Source organism: Pyrus communis, chromosome 6 (assembly GCF_041283825.1).
Source record: "Pyrus communis isolate YQ-2024b chromosome 6, ASM4128382v1, whole genome shotgun sequence".
Taxonomy (NCBI): Eukaryota; Viridiplantae; Streptophyta; class Magnoliopsida; order Rosales; family Rosaceae; genus Pyrus; species Pyrus communis.
This window is the reverse complement of record NC_142570.1, coordinates 23916089-23929354: the sequence shown is the minus strand read 5'-3', so window position 1 is coordinate 23929354 and position 13266 is coordinate 23916089. Positions and strand designations below refer to the sequence as shown.

At 36.4% G+C, this 13266-nt stretch overlaps 3 protein-coding genes across 6 annotated transcripts; 1 reads left to right on the top strand and 2 right to left on the bottom strand.

Annotated features, from left to right (window-relative positions):
- Positions 1–757: 757 nt before the first annotated feature.
- Positions 758–4174, bottom strand: LOC137711368 (uncharacterized). Of its 2 annotated transcripts, none has more exons than XM_068450599.2 (6): positions 4035–4174; positions 2923–3125; positions 2628–2795; positions 1974–2084; positions 1473–1539; positions 758–1382 (listed from the first exon to the last, which is right to left on the bottom strand). In XM_068450599.2, exons 2-6 carry the CDS (start codon positions 3094–3096, stop codon positions 1090–1092), a joined length of 813 nt encoding a protein of 270 aa, XP_068306700.2. In that variant the 5' UTR covers positions 3097–3125; positions 4035–4174; the 3' UTR covers positions 758–1089. The 2 variants fall into 2 exon arrangements, with proteins under 2 accessions (XP_068306700.2, XP_088552218.1); XM_088696092.1 differs by having other exon boundaries at positions 2923–3119; positions 4035–4154.
- A 605-nt stretch (positions 4175–4779) lies between these two features.
- Positions 4780–10291, top strand: DCP5-L (decapping 5-like protein). 3 transcript variants are annotated; one of them, XM_088696091.1, is made up of 8 exons: positions 4824–5070; positions 6096–6196; positions 7092–7163; positions 7291–7680; positions 7786–8142; positions 9270–9464; positions 9560–9667; positions 9775–10190. In XM_088696091.1, the coding sequence occupies exons 1-8, from the start codon at positions 4941–4943 to the stop codon at positions 9922–9924; spliced, it is 1503 nt and encodes a 500-aa protein (XP_088552217.1). In that variant the 5' UTR covers positions 4824–4940; the 3' UTR covers positions 9925–10190. The 3 variants fall into 3 exon arrangements, with proteins under 3 accessions (XP_068306881.2, XP_088552217.1, XP_068306882.2); XM_068450781.2 differs by having other exon boundaries at positions 7291–7759; positions 7862–8142; XM_068450780.2 differs by having other exon boundaries at positions 4780–5070; positions 7291–8142; positions 9775–10291.
- On the bottom strand, positions 10095–12817 carry LOC137711535 (protein MODIFYING WALL LIGNIN-2). The gene is made up of 3 exons (XM_068450782.2): positions 12528–12817; positions 12149–12399; positions 10095–10725 (listed from the first exon to the last, which is right to left on the bottom strand). The coding sequence occupies exons 1-3, from the start codon at positions 12630–12632 to the stop codon at positions 10476–10478; spliced, it is 606 nt and encodes a 201-aa protein (XP_068306883.2). The 5' UTR covers positions 12633–12817; the 3' UTR covers positions 10095–10475.
- Positions 12818–13266: the final 449 nt, after the last annotated feature.

The window sequence follows — 13266 nt, the reverse complement described above, 5'->3', positions numbered from 1 at the left end:
AAATATGGCCGGATGATCGGCATGAAATCGACTCTCACCTTTAAAGCATCTACTCAGATGCTTATGCAGGTTAAGGAGTTTCGATTGGCTTTAAACTTTCGAGAGACCAAATTCTTCTATCCAATGAATCATGGAAGCATTTTGGCCAATTTTCTACATAAATTCTACCTTTTAAAACTGGTTTCATTGTTTTGTGATTATACAAAAGTAAAAAATAAAATATGTATTTGCACCTAAGATGTGAAAAGTGTGGGGTTTATGTAATGTGGTGCGTATGTAGAAAATGTAGGGTGTATGTAGAAATGTGGGATGTATGTAAAAAGACGTGGTGTGTATTTTAAAAGTGTGGGGTGAGACGGTATTATGGTAAAGTATGTGAGGTGTATTAATATAAATTTTAATTAAAAAAACAAACCTACAATTATGCAAGACTAAAATTGAGCAAATACTAAAAGGAAACCATCAACGGTATTATGGTAAAGTATGTGAGATGTATCAACAATATGCGAGGTGTTAATAAAACAAGCCTACAATTATGCAAGACTAAAAGGAAACCATCAAAAAGTCGAAAAGGAATTACAAGGATCGTTAATTTGAGCAAATACTACTTGATCAACCCAATCATGCGGTAACGATCTGAGAGTTCTGAAGGGCAGGTTGAAATCACTATTGTACGAAGCACTTGATCTCGCTTTTAGCATAAGCGATTTTATTAGGAACCCAAAAAAAAAAAAAAATTCTATTAAAAATCCAAATATTTATAGAAAAAGCACTTGGAATTGCTTCCTATATTACTTTAGCAAAACATCTAGTGAAAATAGTTGTCGACGGCCAGTGCCAAGGTGAAAGAAGTAAAAACTACATTCTCTGAATGCACCAATTAAAGAGAGAGATGATTTGAGATGGAATACCTCTAAGCATTTAAAACAACACGCGGGATGCAGCCACGACCAATTAAAGAGAGAGATGATTGACACTTCGGTTTTTCACACTTCTACACGACATTTTATTGAATTGCAAGGACAAAGGAGGAGCTCTCGAACGTCTCCAAACTCTTTCAAAATGTTCATGCATGGGAAGGAAGATTGCTCACGAAGCCATACCACTTCGTTGACTGGTACTTCCTTTGCCTTTGTGATTGCCGATAAGGTGGTGAGAAACAAATTTATTTTCCTGCTTCGTGAGCCTGAGGCGTTTCTTGATATAGAGAAAATTGTCGGCTCTCTGTTTGGCTATCTCCTCCTCCTCTTCCGGATAAATCTCCCTTAGCGTCACCGTTAGTTGGTAATTTGGTCTCACTTTAGTTCCGTCATTGCTTTTACCATGGTAGTAAAGTCTGTTCTTGCGGAATCCCAAGAATCCCTTTCCAACGAAGGCCCCAGCTGAGGAGAGAATACAGAACAGTGAGGATTGATTTTTATGAAAAACAATATTATAAATTGAGGAAACTTTACTGCACTGGCATTATTTACCAACTAGAAGACGGTCTGGATCCAACCCATGATTATAAGTTGCATCTGCCCGGGCTGAGTGAAGAGCCTGCAAACAGTAGCGTCTTACATAATGTTAATATTCTGTTATAAAAAGTTATGACTCTGAAGGAAAAATATATACCTCTAGAGGCTCTGAAACACATCCAAATATTAGACATTTCTTCATCCGTGAGTTCTAGATGAGCATAATTATGTAAAAAAGACCGAAGGCTAAACAACTTTAAATTCAAATACCAAATAATTCACAAGATAACTAAATTTTGTAAGAAAGGAATATTATTTTGCAAGAGAAAACACTAGATTATACTACTAGAAAGTGCATCTCTCACATTCCAGCCCTCTAACAAGTCATAAATTCAGTTGCATCCATCAGTCCTGCAATCCTTATATATAAATACACACACACACACACACACACACCAAGTATTTCTCTAATCAAAAGACTTCCTAGCGCAACAAAGTGTGGAACGGCTCTATCACCTGATACATAGTTTTTGCAGCTTGCTTGTCTGTCACTTGCAGTTGCAGTAATGCATCTTCAACGCGCATACCACGAACCAGTTTAGCAACCAAGTTGACCTTATTAGGGCTCTGCAAGGAGGCAGTGAGCTAAAGCTAATAAATGTACGATCAGAAAAAGGGGGAAAGTTAAAAATAACATCCAACATAGAACTTATAGAGCAGCCATTTAGGTAACAAGGCATCTTTAATATTAATGTGAAGATAACAGCCTTTAAATATCATTTAATGGGAAAAAACTGACAAACTTCGACACAAAGGAATTCCTCCCCTTGACATAAAGAATGTCTGCAGACTTCCGTTTTGCAATGCAGTCTTTTCCCAAATACAGAACCTCCACCTTAACCCATAAATAAAGCAACATGAACAATATGAATGTAACATCTCTTCAAAGTTGTTCAACAACCCTAAAGGAACTGACCCATTAACAGAGCTTCGAATAGAATTGAAGTGTTCCAACCGGTATGCACATTTTAATGTATAGCACCCCCACCCCCACCACACCCCCCTGCCCGCGCCCCCCCCCCCCCCCCCCAAAAAAAAAAAAAAAAAAAAAACAACTTTAGAATCTGTTACAAACCATCAAAAAGATGCAATAAGTGTGAATATGGTAACCTGATTCATGCCCTTTAACACAAATTGAACTTGTGAAGGTCTAGAAGATGATTTCTGGTTTTGTTCTTCAATTTTTTCACCACTTGAAGCTGAGAGAGGAGTGACTGAAGATTGATGAGGTGCTCCATCAGATGAATCTGCAAGCAAGTTCCTTGAACTGGAAATTCCCTTGTGATATGGAAAGAGAATAAGATATATGATAATTAATACAAAAGGAGAGAGAAAAACCAAAGGGTGCTGTAGCCTGTAATCGAGAGATACGACATTAAATGGAAAGACGAGTTTTGTGCATTACCAAGTGTTGAAAGTACTGATGAAGGGGCCTTGAGATGGTTTGGTAAGATGGTGTCTGGATTTTTAGAAAATGAGAAGAAGAAGAAAAGTTTGCAGCAGACGTGCAACCATGGTTCTCCACTCTTTTGCCAACATGACGGATTAGGGACTGTACATGCCTCTGCCAACCCACCATGTCTTAAACCAAAGAAAAGAATTCTCCCGCTACCCAAAAAAACACAAATAGAGCAGAATAAATCAACCAATAAACAGATTAAAAAGAAAACAACATAAAATGTGCCAAACACCGCGTTTAGCTGAACTAGGGTTCAAAATGGTCTGGGCTGACCTTACATACTCCATTTTTTCCCCCAGATTCAAATTTTTATAGAAACTTTGTTAGTCTTTTTTGTTTCTTTAGACTTGCCCAAAATTACAAAACATGTTTAAAACATACAAATGAACTAAATAACAAGATTCTAAAAAGAAGTAGACAGTGCGAATGAATTTTGACAAATTTTGTTAGTCTTTTTTTTTTTTGCTAAATTTTGACAAATTGAATGCAAGAAAATCATAGGCTGTGAATTTTCTTGAATTCAGGATTATTCCAGAAAAATCAGAAATTAGAAGACAAAGTCGTGTACGGTGAAGTTATTGAAATAATACCCATTAATTTTCACAGAAAATAAAGGAAAATGCGTCACAAATTAATCTTCACAGAGTTCTTCGTTAAAAATGAACAGTACGGGAAGCTTTTCGTTAAAGCTCCCTCTTTTTTTTTTTTTTTTTGCTAAATTTTGACAAATTGAATTCAAGAAACTCGTTGGCTGTGAATTTTCTTGAATTCAGGATTATTCCAGAAAAATCAGAAATTAGAAGACAAAGTCGTGTACGGTGAAGTTATTTAATTTTCACAGAAAATAAAGGAAAATGCGTCACAAATTAATCTTCACAGATATAATTTAGCTAATAAGCAAAACCAATAAGAAGGTTTTGAACCCAACAAATTCCAGAAGAAATAAAAACGCAATTAAAGATTTTCTCCACACATAGATAAACACAAAGGCAAGACATGAATTTTCTCAGCAGCCAAACACATTGTAAGGAAATCGAGATTTTTAGGAAGATAAATACCTGAGAAAAGTGACCCAGAAAATGTGAGTGGTGCTTTGTTTGCGATTGCTTGGTTTGCCGAGGACTGAGACGGCGAGGGAGGAAACTGAGAGAATAACAAGAGCGAGTCGCAAAGGGTTTAATGTTTAGTATTAAACTTTTCGTGATTTACAAGACTGCCCTTCAATTAGTAGTTAATTGAGGAATGCTTTGCTGGTTTTCCAATCAATTTATAAATTTTTATGCTTATCATCGAAACTTTTTATGTTATGAGTTGTCTTGTAAAGATTATTTTTGAAATCAAAATTGTTTAGTTAATCAACTATATAAACAAACAGTTTGTAATGTTTTTACTGCCTTCAACCATTTTTATAAAGTTTAGTTATTAAACGATCTCACATTTATTGATTTTTGCTAGACAAACCATTTTTATTAAAGTTCAGTTATTTCTTTTCTGTGCAAGGATGACATAAATCAAGAAATTGTCCAAATTTTTTGTTTAAAAAAAAGAATCTTAATGAAACATTTTTTGTATTATTCACTTTTAATGAAAATGACATTTTTACCTTAAAAAGTCACTCCTGTTACTATTTACTTACACTTTTATTTTGTCATTGTCATTAAAACTAAAATTTTTGAGAACTTTTTGTTAGTATTCCAAAAAAAAATTAACGTTTTTATTTCTTATGACAAAAAAGTTGGCCTAATTAGAATTACTCAGCAAAAATTATATTTACAAAGTGATTCACAACTTCGGCAGGGAAATACCGAAATAGAATAACAAACTACCCCTAAGGTTTTGGCGCTTTTAAGCCAACCTTTCACAATTCGCAGGAAAGGAAAGAGAGAGAGAGAGAGAAAGCCCTAACCCTAATTCGAAAAAACCGCAACGGCTCTGAGAAAAACTTCATTTCATTTCCCTCGTCAATGGCGTCGACTGAATCTGGGGAATCGTACATTGGCAGTCTCATCACCCTAATCTCCAAGTACGAGATACGTTACGAAGGTGTTCTCTACTTCCTCAGCGTCCAAGACTCCTCCATCGGCCTCAAAAACGGTGCGTCTCGCGCTTCCATTTCTTCCTACATCTGCAATCTCTGCACATTTATACACACATCTGTAATCTGTATATGTATATGTAGATATGTGCATTGGTTGATTCGATGCCCATTTGAATCCGTACTCGTGGATCGCCTAGGGTTTAGTTTTTTCGGTCCCCAAATCTCTCTATGCATATAAGTATGTTTGGTTTGGAAATCTTTCTGTGAGGTTGAAGAAAACAGTGTTTGAAAGATCAATCCAGTCTAGTCGATTTATAATTGTAAAAAATTTTGATCTGCTATATCCTCGAGAAGAACGCTTTTGGAAATTGTCATTTGATGAAGATTGTATACTTTTTCATCTAAGGTTAAATTGTTATTCATCTGTCGGGGAGAGGTTTTCTGTATTCATAACTTATGTTGAACTTGGTGATAATTCCATTTTAAGTTTGAAACATACATCCAGCTTTTGGACTCATTAAGTCGTTATTTGATGAAGATGATCGAATTGTTTGAATGTTAAACAATCATTCGTCTGGCAGAGAGAGAAAGAGGTAGATGTTTGCTATGTTCATTACTTATGTTGGAGTAAAATATAACCCTGTCATCAATTTGTGACATACCTCTATATACTGAATTGGATCTAATTTTCTTCCTTCTTGGCTTCTTTTATATTGAGTGGACGTATGAAAGTTACAGTACTAGGGGTTAAATTTTTTATTAATGTTCGGTTGGTTAACATTGTACAATGTTCGGTTGGTTAACATTGTACAATGTTCATAAGGTTTCTATATATTAATAGTCAAATATACACTAGAAGCGTTTGAAGTGAAATTTATCTTCTCTACTATATCTACAACCCGTTTTCATATAGAACATATTACTGTTCTAAAAAATTCCACAAGTATTTACATCCTGTATGTATTTTCTGACATGAAATTTTGCTAAAACAACTGTTTACATAGTTATAATTTGGTTTTTTGTCTTCTATAGTTGGGAAGTCAAACATTGTAAATGTATTAAGTTCTGTATGATGTTGCAGTTAGAGCATATGGAACAGAGGGGCGAAAGAAGGATGGCCCACAAGTTCCTCCAACTGATACGGTGTATGAGTATATTCTATTTAGAGCAACTGACATCAAGGTAAGAGGGAAACATTATATACTTGATTAACTGTTTAATCTTATCTTCTTTCTTTTATACATTTATCGCTCCATATAAAGTTGAGTTGCTTTATTTTGGCTAGTTCTTGGTTTATGTTGCTAGGGAAGAAACAATTATTTTTTTTTTACTTTGTATTTTTGTTTATTTCCAGTCTTCATTAGCAAATTTTCTTTATATCATAAAGAACAAGAAAAGAAGTATACAAAGAATAGAAAGTAGGGGGAAACAGAGATGAACATATGATAGAGATTGAAGAAGAGAAGAGAAATCAAAGAAACTAAGATTCATAAGATTAGTATGATTAACTATATAATAGGAGAAGAAAGTGTGGATCTTTGAACAAAATTGCGTTCCTTTGTTAGTGTGGAAACTAAGAAACTTGTGCGCACATGAATGATGCTAAATCTATTGGAAAATTTTGGGGATATGAAAGAAAGATTTGACATAATAGTTTATTTTCTGAAGCATGCAATATTCTGTGTGGCATTTTAATTGGTTTTTTTCTTTCTATATGTTGTATGCAAATCATTGGACGTGTCATCCCTTTTTTTTCGCTTTTCATTGCTTTCAATATGTATTGTGCCCTTTTGAGCTAGGGATCACCTTTGAGTTTAATATCATCTTTTACCAGTTCTGCCCTCCTTTGTTCTATAAGTTTTCTTATGTGGCATGGAATGATACTTCAGTTAACTCTCCCTCTCTCTCACACACAGACATACATTTTTTTGTTGTTCTAGAGAGGATTTTTATGAATGAGATCCAATTGTGATGAAACCGTTCCTAGACTTTGTAAACAGATGAGTTTGCTGGGGTGATAAATTTTGTAGATTGCATCATACATGTATTGATAATTCTCTTGTTTTCACAATTGTAGGATTTACAAGTTAAGCCCCCCCCGTCATCTCAAAGGGAAGAACACATTCACGACGATCCTGCTATTATACAGGTATTGACATTTGGTTAAGTACCTGTGTGTACGATGCTCATACGTAAAAGTACATAGGCAATTATAATCTCTTTGAGTCAATTAGAAAATATGATTTCATATATTTAATTGATTTTTTTCTTTGCAGTCGCACTATGCTGGGGTGCCTGTAGGTTCTCCACCATCAGCCTTAGTTGGAGGTAAAAGCTTGACAGAAACAACTCATTGGCAGGATACCCCAGCTTTGACCAGTAGAGGACAACATATCGGTGTATTGCCTTATCATTATGGAACTGATGTTGGTCCATCAGGAAATACCTCTTCTACTCAACTTCCCAGTCCTCCAGCACTTTCTTTTCCAATGTATTGGCAAGGATACAATGGTGCATCACTTAATATGTCTGACCATCCACATAACCATATTCCCTTGCAGTCTTCATCTGCAATATCACATCCCTTGTCAGTGCAAAATAAGGCACCTGGAAATCAGTCCTCTACAGCTATTGGCGTGGCAAATGGATCGGAATGTCTTACCCCCGTAATTTCTTCTTCTGCACCAACTTTTGTACATCCAAACTTTTCCGCCTCTGTTACTCCTGTAACTTTTTCTTCTCTTGGTATGCCTTCATCTTTGGCTTCACAGGTACCTTTACCATCTCATTTTACACCTCTAAATGGTAGCCGACTAACTATGCCTTTGTTTCCTTCACCTCACCAAGACTTGGATATAAGTGAAACACAAATTGTTACGAAAGCTGTTTCTGATCCAGTACCAGTTCTACCTGCTCAATCCATGCCTTATCCAGGATCGTTTTCTGTGGGTTCTGATCTGGGTCCCTTGCTAACACTACCCCCATCTTTGTTAACCCCTGATCAATTGGCACCCTCTAGATCACACTTAATGGGCACTTTGATGCCAACCTCATCTAGTTCTATATCCATGATTCCTCCTCCCGCAACTCAAGCACCATTGTTGCCACTGCCCACTTCTACCCAACAGGTGAGATTGAAAGTAGCATTTTTTCATAAACTTTATGATAACTAAGTTTGTCTTTTTAATCCCCTATATTTTCCGTTTTCCATTGCAAATGATTGTGTTTTCCAATGTACAAATGTGGTGGCGCTTTTCTAACAAAGGCTCTGTGAACTTCTGCGTCTTAGGTTTAGACCTGATGTTTATTCCATTTATGTACTTTGGAACAATTGCCAAAGTGTCCTCTTAATTTAGTAATTGATAAGATATTTTCTTTTTTGACCTTATACAGTGTGAGATGTTCCTAGGAAATTTTGACTATTAGAATTAAGAAAATGAGTGCTTTCACTTAAAAAAAAAAAGAAAGAAAGAAAATGAGTGCTTTTAGACGATCAAATGCTTTTAACTACTGTAAGTACGGTATAAATTCAAAAGTACTTAAATGCTGGTGTGGGTACGTGCCCACATGCTTGTAAAGATCTCACTATAACTTTCATGTTTGTTTGCGGTTTTTGCTTGCTGGTGTGGGTGTGCGCACATCGCACTCATCTCTGCCATTGAGGGAGGGAAAGAAGGAATTTACAAGTTGAATTGTTTGTACTTGTATTGGGTGTGTGCATGCATGTCATGTGTGGAAGGGATGGATGGAGAGAATAAGTGATTTCTACTTTGAACCATGCTGCTTTTGGTTTGCACTGTTTGGTACCTAGCTTTTGAAAATGATGTTTTATTGGATATCTCAGAAGTGTGCATTTGCATTCTGAATTACATATTTCTCTACGTGATGTAGATGTATGCAATTAAATAGTAATGGAAGCGTCTTGCACATTTTGAAGTGCATTTATGATCCGGTCATCATGCTATTTTGCATTTGGTATCTACATGGATTGTTACCCTTTTTAGGATTCCAATTTTATCAGTTAGCTTGATCATTGGCTATGGTTAGAGGAAAATATGCATGTCATTTTCCTTGCTTATCTTATTGAAAATATGAATAGAAGCGGAAGCATATTCTGATTATCCTAAGTTCTAGCTGTTTATCCTATTGGAAATATGAATGGAAGCGGAAGGGTATTCTGGTTATCCTTAGTTCTAGCTGTTTCCTGGATAAAATAGGACTTCTGGTAAAATTTTCATTGTTTTATCTTTTGCAGTCTCCATACTCTACACAGTTCACTGAGGAGTTTGATTTTCTAGCGATGAACGAGAAGTTTAAGAAGGATGAAGTGTGGGGATACCTAGGACAGGACAAACAAAGACATTCAACAGAAAGAGTGGATGACAGTGGAACTAGTGGAACTGGTCAATGTTTGGATGAGAATGAAGGTGGCCTGGTACCCAACACAAAGGTAGGACAAGGATTTTGTATATACTGGATGGTTTAGCGGTTGAATGCAAATGTTGAGCTTTGAATTAATCATTTTTCTTTCTTTGTTTCATCCAGCCTGCATATAACAAGGATGAGTTCTTTGACACAATTTCAAGTAGTTCAGTCAACCGTGGAGGAAGAAACGGACATAGGTTTTCTGAGAGAATGAAGCAGGATACTGAGGTTTGCCACTCTATTTTATTTGTTTTTTGGTTGAATATTAAATCAGAAAGTGATCGTAAGTTGCTGTTGGGTGATATATTAATTTAGTTTTAATATTTCTGCCCCAGACATTTGGCAATTTCCAGCAGAGATCTAATCTTGGTTATGGTGGTTATGCTTCTGGGCGTGGTGGGAATTACCGGGGTCCATATCAGTGGGGAAGGGGTTATGGATATGGCTATGGAGGGAGGGGACGAGGTGGCAACATGCCCTTCTAATGCTGGATCGTGCTTCAATGTTCACTTGCTGTCTATGGTTCTCTTTAGCTTCCTTTTACCTCCTCGTTCTTGACATGAGCATCGAATCCCAAAGGTAAATGTTGTGGACATCTTGAGATTTTCTTGTTTTTTAGAGGAGTTTTAGAACTACCACCAACCGGACTGGTTCATGCCTTTTTAGTGCCCATGAGCTGGCCTTTTTTGTGCAAATATTGTCCATGATACAATTGGTAAAAAGAGAAATCAAATTCTGGTGTAGTTGTGCCTCTCTCTCTCTCTCTCTCTCCCCCCAGCATTAGCTTGGGTTTGATCTTGTGTCTCTATATTTGTAATAGTTGAAACCGTATACATCTGTGTTTGACTACAACTTTATATCCATCTTGCTGCTCTTTAACTTTTGATTAGAAGCTTTGACCCAAAAAAAAAAAACTTTTGATTAGAAGCGATATTTCTATTCTAAGCTAGACTAGGGGGAGGGGGAGGGGGAGGGGGAGGGGGAGGGGAAGGGTTTGAACGCAGAATGGAGTGGGTGAAGAGAAATTTCTTATCTATTAGGGCAATCCACTATTTGTGCTTTGGTCTTTTACTTTAAAGCCATCTTCAACTCGGCTCCTCGTCGCGGTGACGATGATTAGGGCGAGTGTGCAACCGATTGCAATGAGGATGAGTATCCCTGAACCAATATAGATTCCTTGTCTAACCAAGTAGCATTCCCCATCCAGCCATCCTCTTCCGTACTGCTGCTCTCTGCTCATGCTAGTTGCCGTGCTCAGCAATGTCCCTCCTATTACAAAGCTCATCCTGCAAGCGCAACAATAGTCAATGGTCATTCAAAATTTACCATTTTAATCGGCATTTTGCTCATATCAGATCTTAGTGGTTCTGAGATCGAGTCTGACGTCCATCTTCTTAGGAATTATTAGTGTTTGTACCTTATTTCACTAACCCTAAAATTACCAAGTACCGGTCAACTATATATATTGGGAGATCTATTGAAGAGTTCGTGCTGAGCCACCCTTGCTGAAGCAAATGAGTCTAACTAGGAAATCAATTACACTGCGACAACGTGTCAACACCAGAATAAAATCCCTAGAGTTCCACATCGATTGCGGAAGACAATAGGGTACTCTAGATAAGCTTCGTCTGATCTAACAATCCTTAATCAACTTTATGTTTTACTAATGACAATTATGCTTGAACCCTTGCATTATGTAAACACTCTATTATGAATTAGAATTCCTCTATTGTAAATGTAGCCAAATTTAAGATGAACTACATACACCTTGTATTTGCTTTTTTTTTTATTTTTTATCTTTAGTCTCTTTACATATCATCTACATTTAATGACCAAAACACCCTTACGAAGGTCACTCATTGACACTTTACGTTGTTTTGAAGTTAATCCAATTTGTGCATCAACGACTAATATTATTATAATAATTATTTTTAAAATATTGTCACCCCTCAAAACTACTTCAGTTTACATGACCCACATCGAGAAGTACTATTATGGTCTTTTGCCTCATTTTGAACTTCTCATTTTCTTATTACAATGTTGCACGACGATTCAAATCGAATCCACCTTAAAAATCAACTATGTCAATCAATCAAATATTATGCAGCGGAACCATGGCAATTAAAATTTCAATATGCAGCAACACTATGATGCAAGGAATAATGGACCTAACCACCGAAACTTCGGCAGTTGATTGACAGGGTAGACGGTTTTTAAATGGTATCTTTTGACAAAAAAAGAGAGGTTTGGTTGATTTTTGGCATCTTTATTGACTAAGAAAGTAGACCTTTTTTTTTTATGATCATACAACATTACAGTATGCGAAGGAGAGCTAAGAAAATAGAATTAAAACGTTTGAATGAGAAGGTCGGTAGACATATGAAATTTTAAACTATTTATGACTCTTTTTATTTAATTTGATCGGTAACAATTATTGACACTAAAAAAAAGACCATCTTGAACTGTTTGTGTGCAAAATCACAAGAGAAAACTTGTACATAAAAAAAGTATTAAACGACATTTTCGGAGTACTAATAACATCTCTTTAATAAAGTCGCGTAAATAACTATTTAGTCTAGTCAAACGGAGCAGGGAGAAGTGTTGAGTTTGAAACTCTAGCGGTCAGCTATATTTTAATAGATTGCGTGGAAAAGATCCAAGTAATTAACTGTAAACAAAGAAGGAAAATTGAGGAGATTGAACACCCACCAAGAAATGGACAAAAGAGCCATCGAAACAGTCGGTCTTTTGGCTTTGGAGCTGGTGGTTGTAGCAGTGGTAGATGACGTACCCTTCATCTTCTTCTTCTTCTTCTCATCTCTTGAACAAACATAACTGCAAAAAATCAAATTTCCGACCATCTGGGCAGCAAGCAAACATATCAAGGCCGCAACTCCGAACCCAAATGCCTGACTTTCTGGCAAATAACACATTCTTCCCAACAACTTGACCTCGTCTTCCTGCAAAATTAAACCCCAGATTTAATCAAGAAATTAACCCCTAATCAAATCAAGCAATAACCATTCATTGTCATGATCAAACCGTATGTGTTATGTATGTATGTGTGTGTGTGTATGTATGTACGTACCTTCGTTCGCTTAATCTCGGCGGCTATGCATGAAACGAAGGAGACGATGCCAAGGGAGGCAACCACAAGAAGAGTTAACACCAACTCATATTGGTGTTTCGCCATGAGAGTCGAGAAGGTTGCTCGAAACAAAAAGAGGCAGAGGAGGACGAGGCGGAGGTGGAGCCACGGAAGAGGAGGAGGAGGAGGAGGAGACGGAGATTATACAAAAGGGCATAGAAAAGTGGGGTGGTGGTGGGCTTTGTGTAGCGTTAGGTGGTAGAGACAGACAGTAGGTACCAGTCTTGCTCTGTAGTCGTTGAGACTTACTTGCAACAAGTCTTTGATTGCTTGGAAGGAGAGGTAGCCATTCCAAAACGTATTTGGATGGGTTTGGAATATTTTCCAAGCTTTGGACAGGACAAAACAACAACCCATTAAATTTTTTATTTTTAGAAAGGCTTCTCTAATCAGATATGCATCTCATCCAAGATTTGAAATAAAAGGCATTTGTTGACACTTAGTAATATTGTCTAGTTGTATTCTTCTTCATTTATAAATGAGTTCGATTATCATTAAAAATGGATTTGGACCATATTATTGCTAGCCCTTAAGGCTAAGTCTACCATTTTAATATAAATAATATTGTTTGTTTAAAAAAAAAAAATTATTAACCACTTTTTTCACACTTTTATTTTAAATTAAATGGATAAAAAAGTAAAATAAATTAAGAGACGAAAATCTCTCTCTCAATACTCTT

What these genes read in the sequence shown, in the direction of transcription:
- LOC137711535 (XM_068450782.2), bottom strand. Translation starts at nt 12,632, where the DNA reads ATGGCGAAACACCAATATGAGTTGGTGTTAACTCTTCTTGTGGTTGCC. An exon ending in CCGAGATTAAGCGAACGAAG is followed by an intron (nt 12,400 to 12,527) that starts GTACGTACATAC and finishes TTAATTTTGCAG; the next exon opens with GAAGACGAGGTCAAGTTGTT. An exon ending in GCTCTTTTGTCCATTTCTTG is followed by an intron (nt 10,726 to 12,148) that starts GTGGGTGTTCAA and finishes TTGCGCTTGCAG; the next exon opens with GATGAGCTTTGTAATAGGAG.
- LOC137711368 (XM_068450599.2), bottom strand. Translation starts at nt 3,096, where the DNA reads ATGGTGGGTTGGCAGAGGCATGTACAGTCCCTAATCCGTCATGTTGGC. An exon ending in TGTTAAAGGGCATGAATCAG is followed by an intron (nt 2,085 to 2,627) that starts GTTACCATATTC and finishes GCCTCCTTGCAG; the next exon opens with AGCCCTAATAAGGTCAACTT. An exon ending in TCCAGACCGTCTTCTAGTTG is followed by an intron (nt 1,383 to 1,472) that starts GTAAATAATGCC and finishes TTCTCTCCTCAG; the next exon opens with CTGGGGCCTTCGTTGGAAAG.
- DCP5-L (XM_068450780.2), top strand. Translation starts at nt 4,941, where the DNA reads ATGGCGTCGACTGAATCTGGGGAATCGTACATTGGCAGTCTCATCACC. An exon ending in ACGATCCTGCTATTATACAG is followed by an intron (nt 7,164 to 7,290) that starts GTATTGACATTT and finishes TTTTCTTTGCAG; the next exon opens with TCGCACTATGCTGGGGTGCC. An exon ending in TGCCCACTTCTACCCAACAG is followed by an intron (nt 8,143 to 9,269) that starts GTGAGATTGAAA and finishes TATCTTTTGCAG; the next exon opens with TCTCCATACTCTACACAGTT.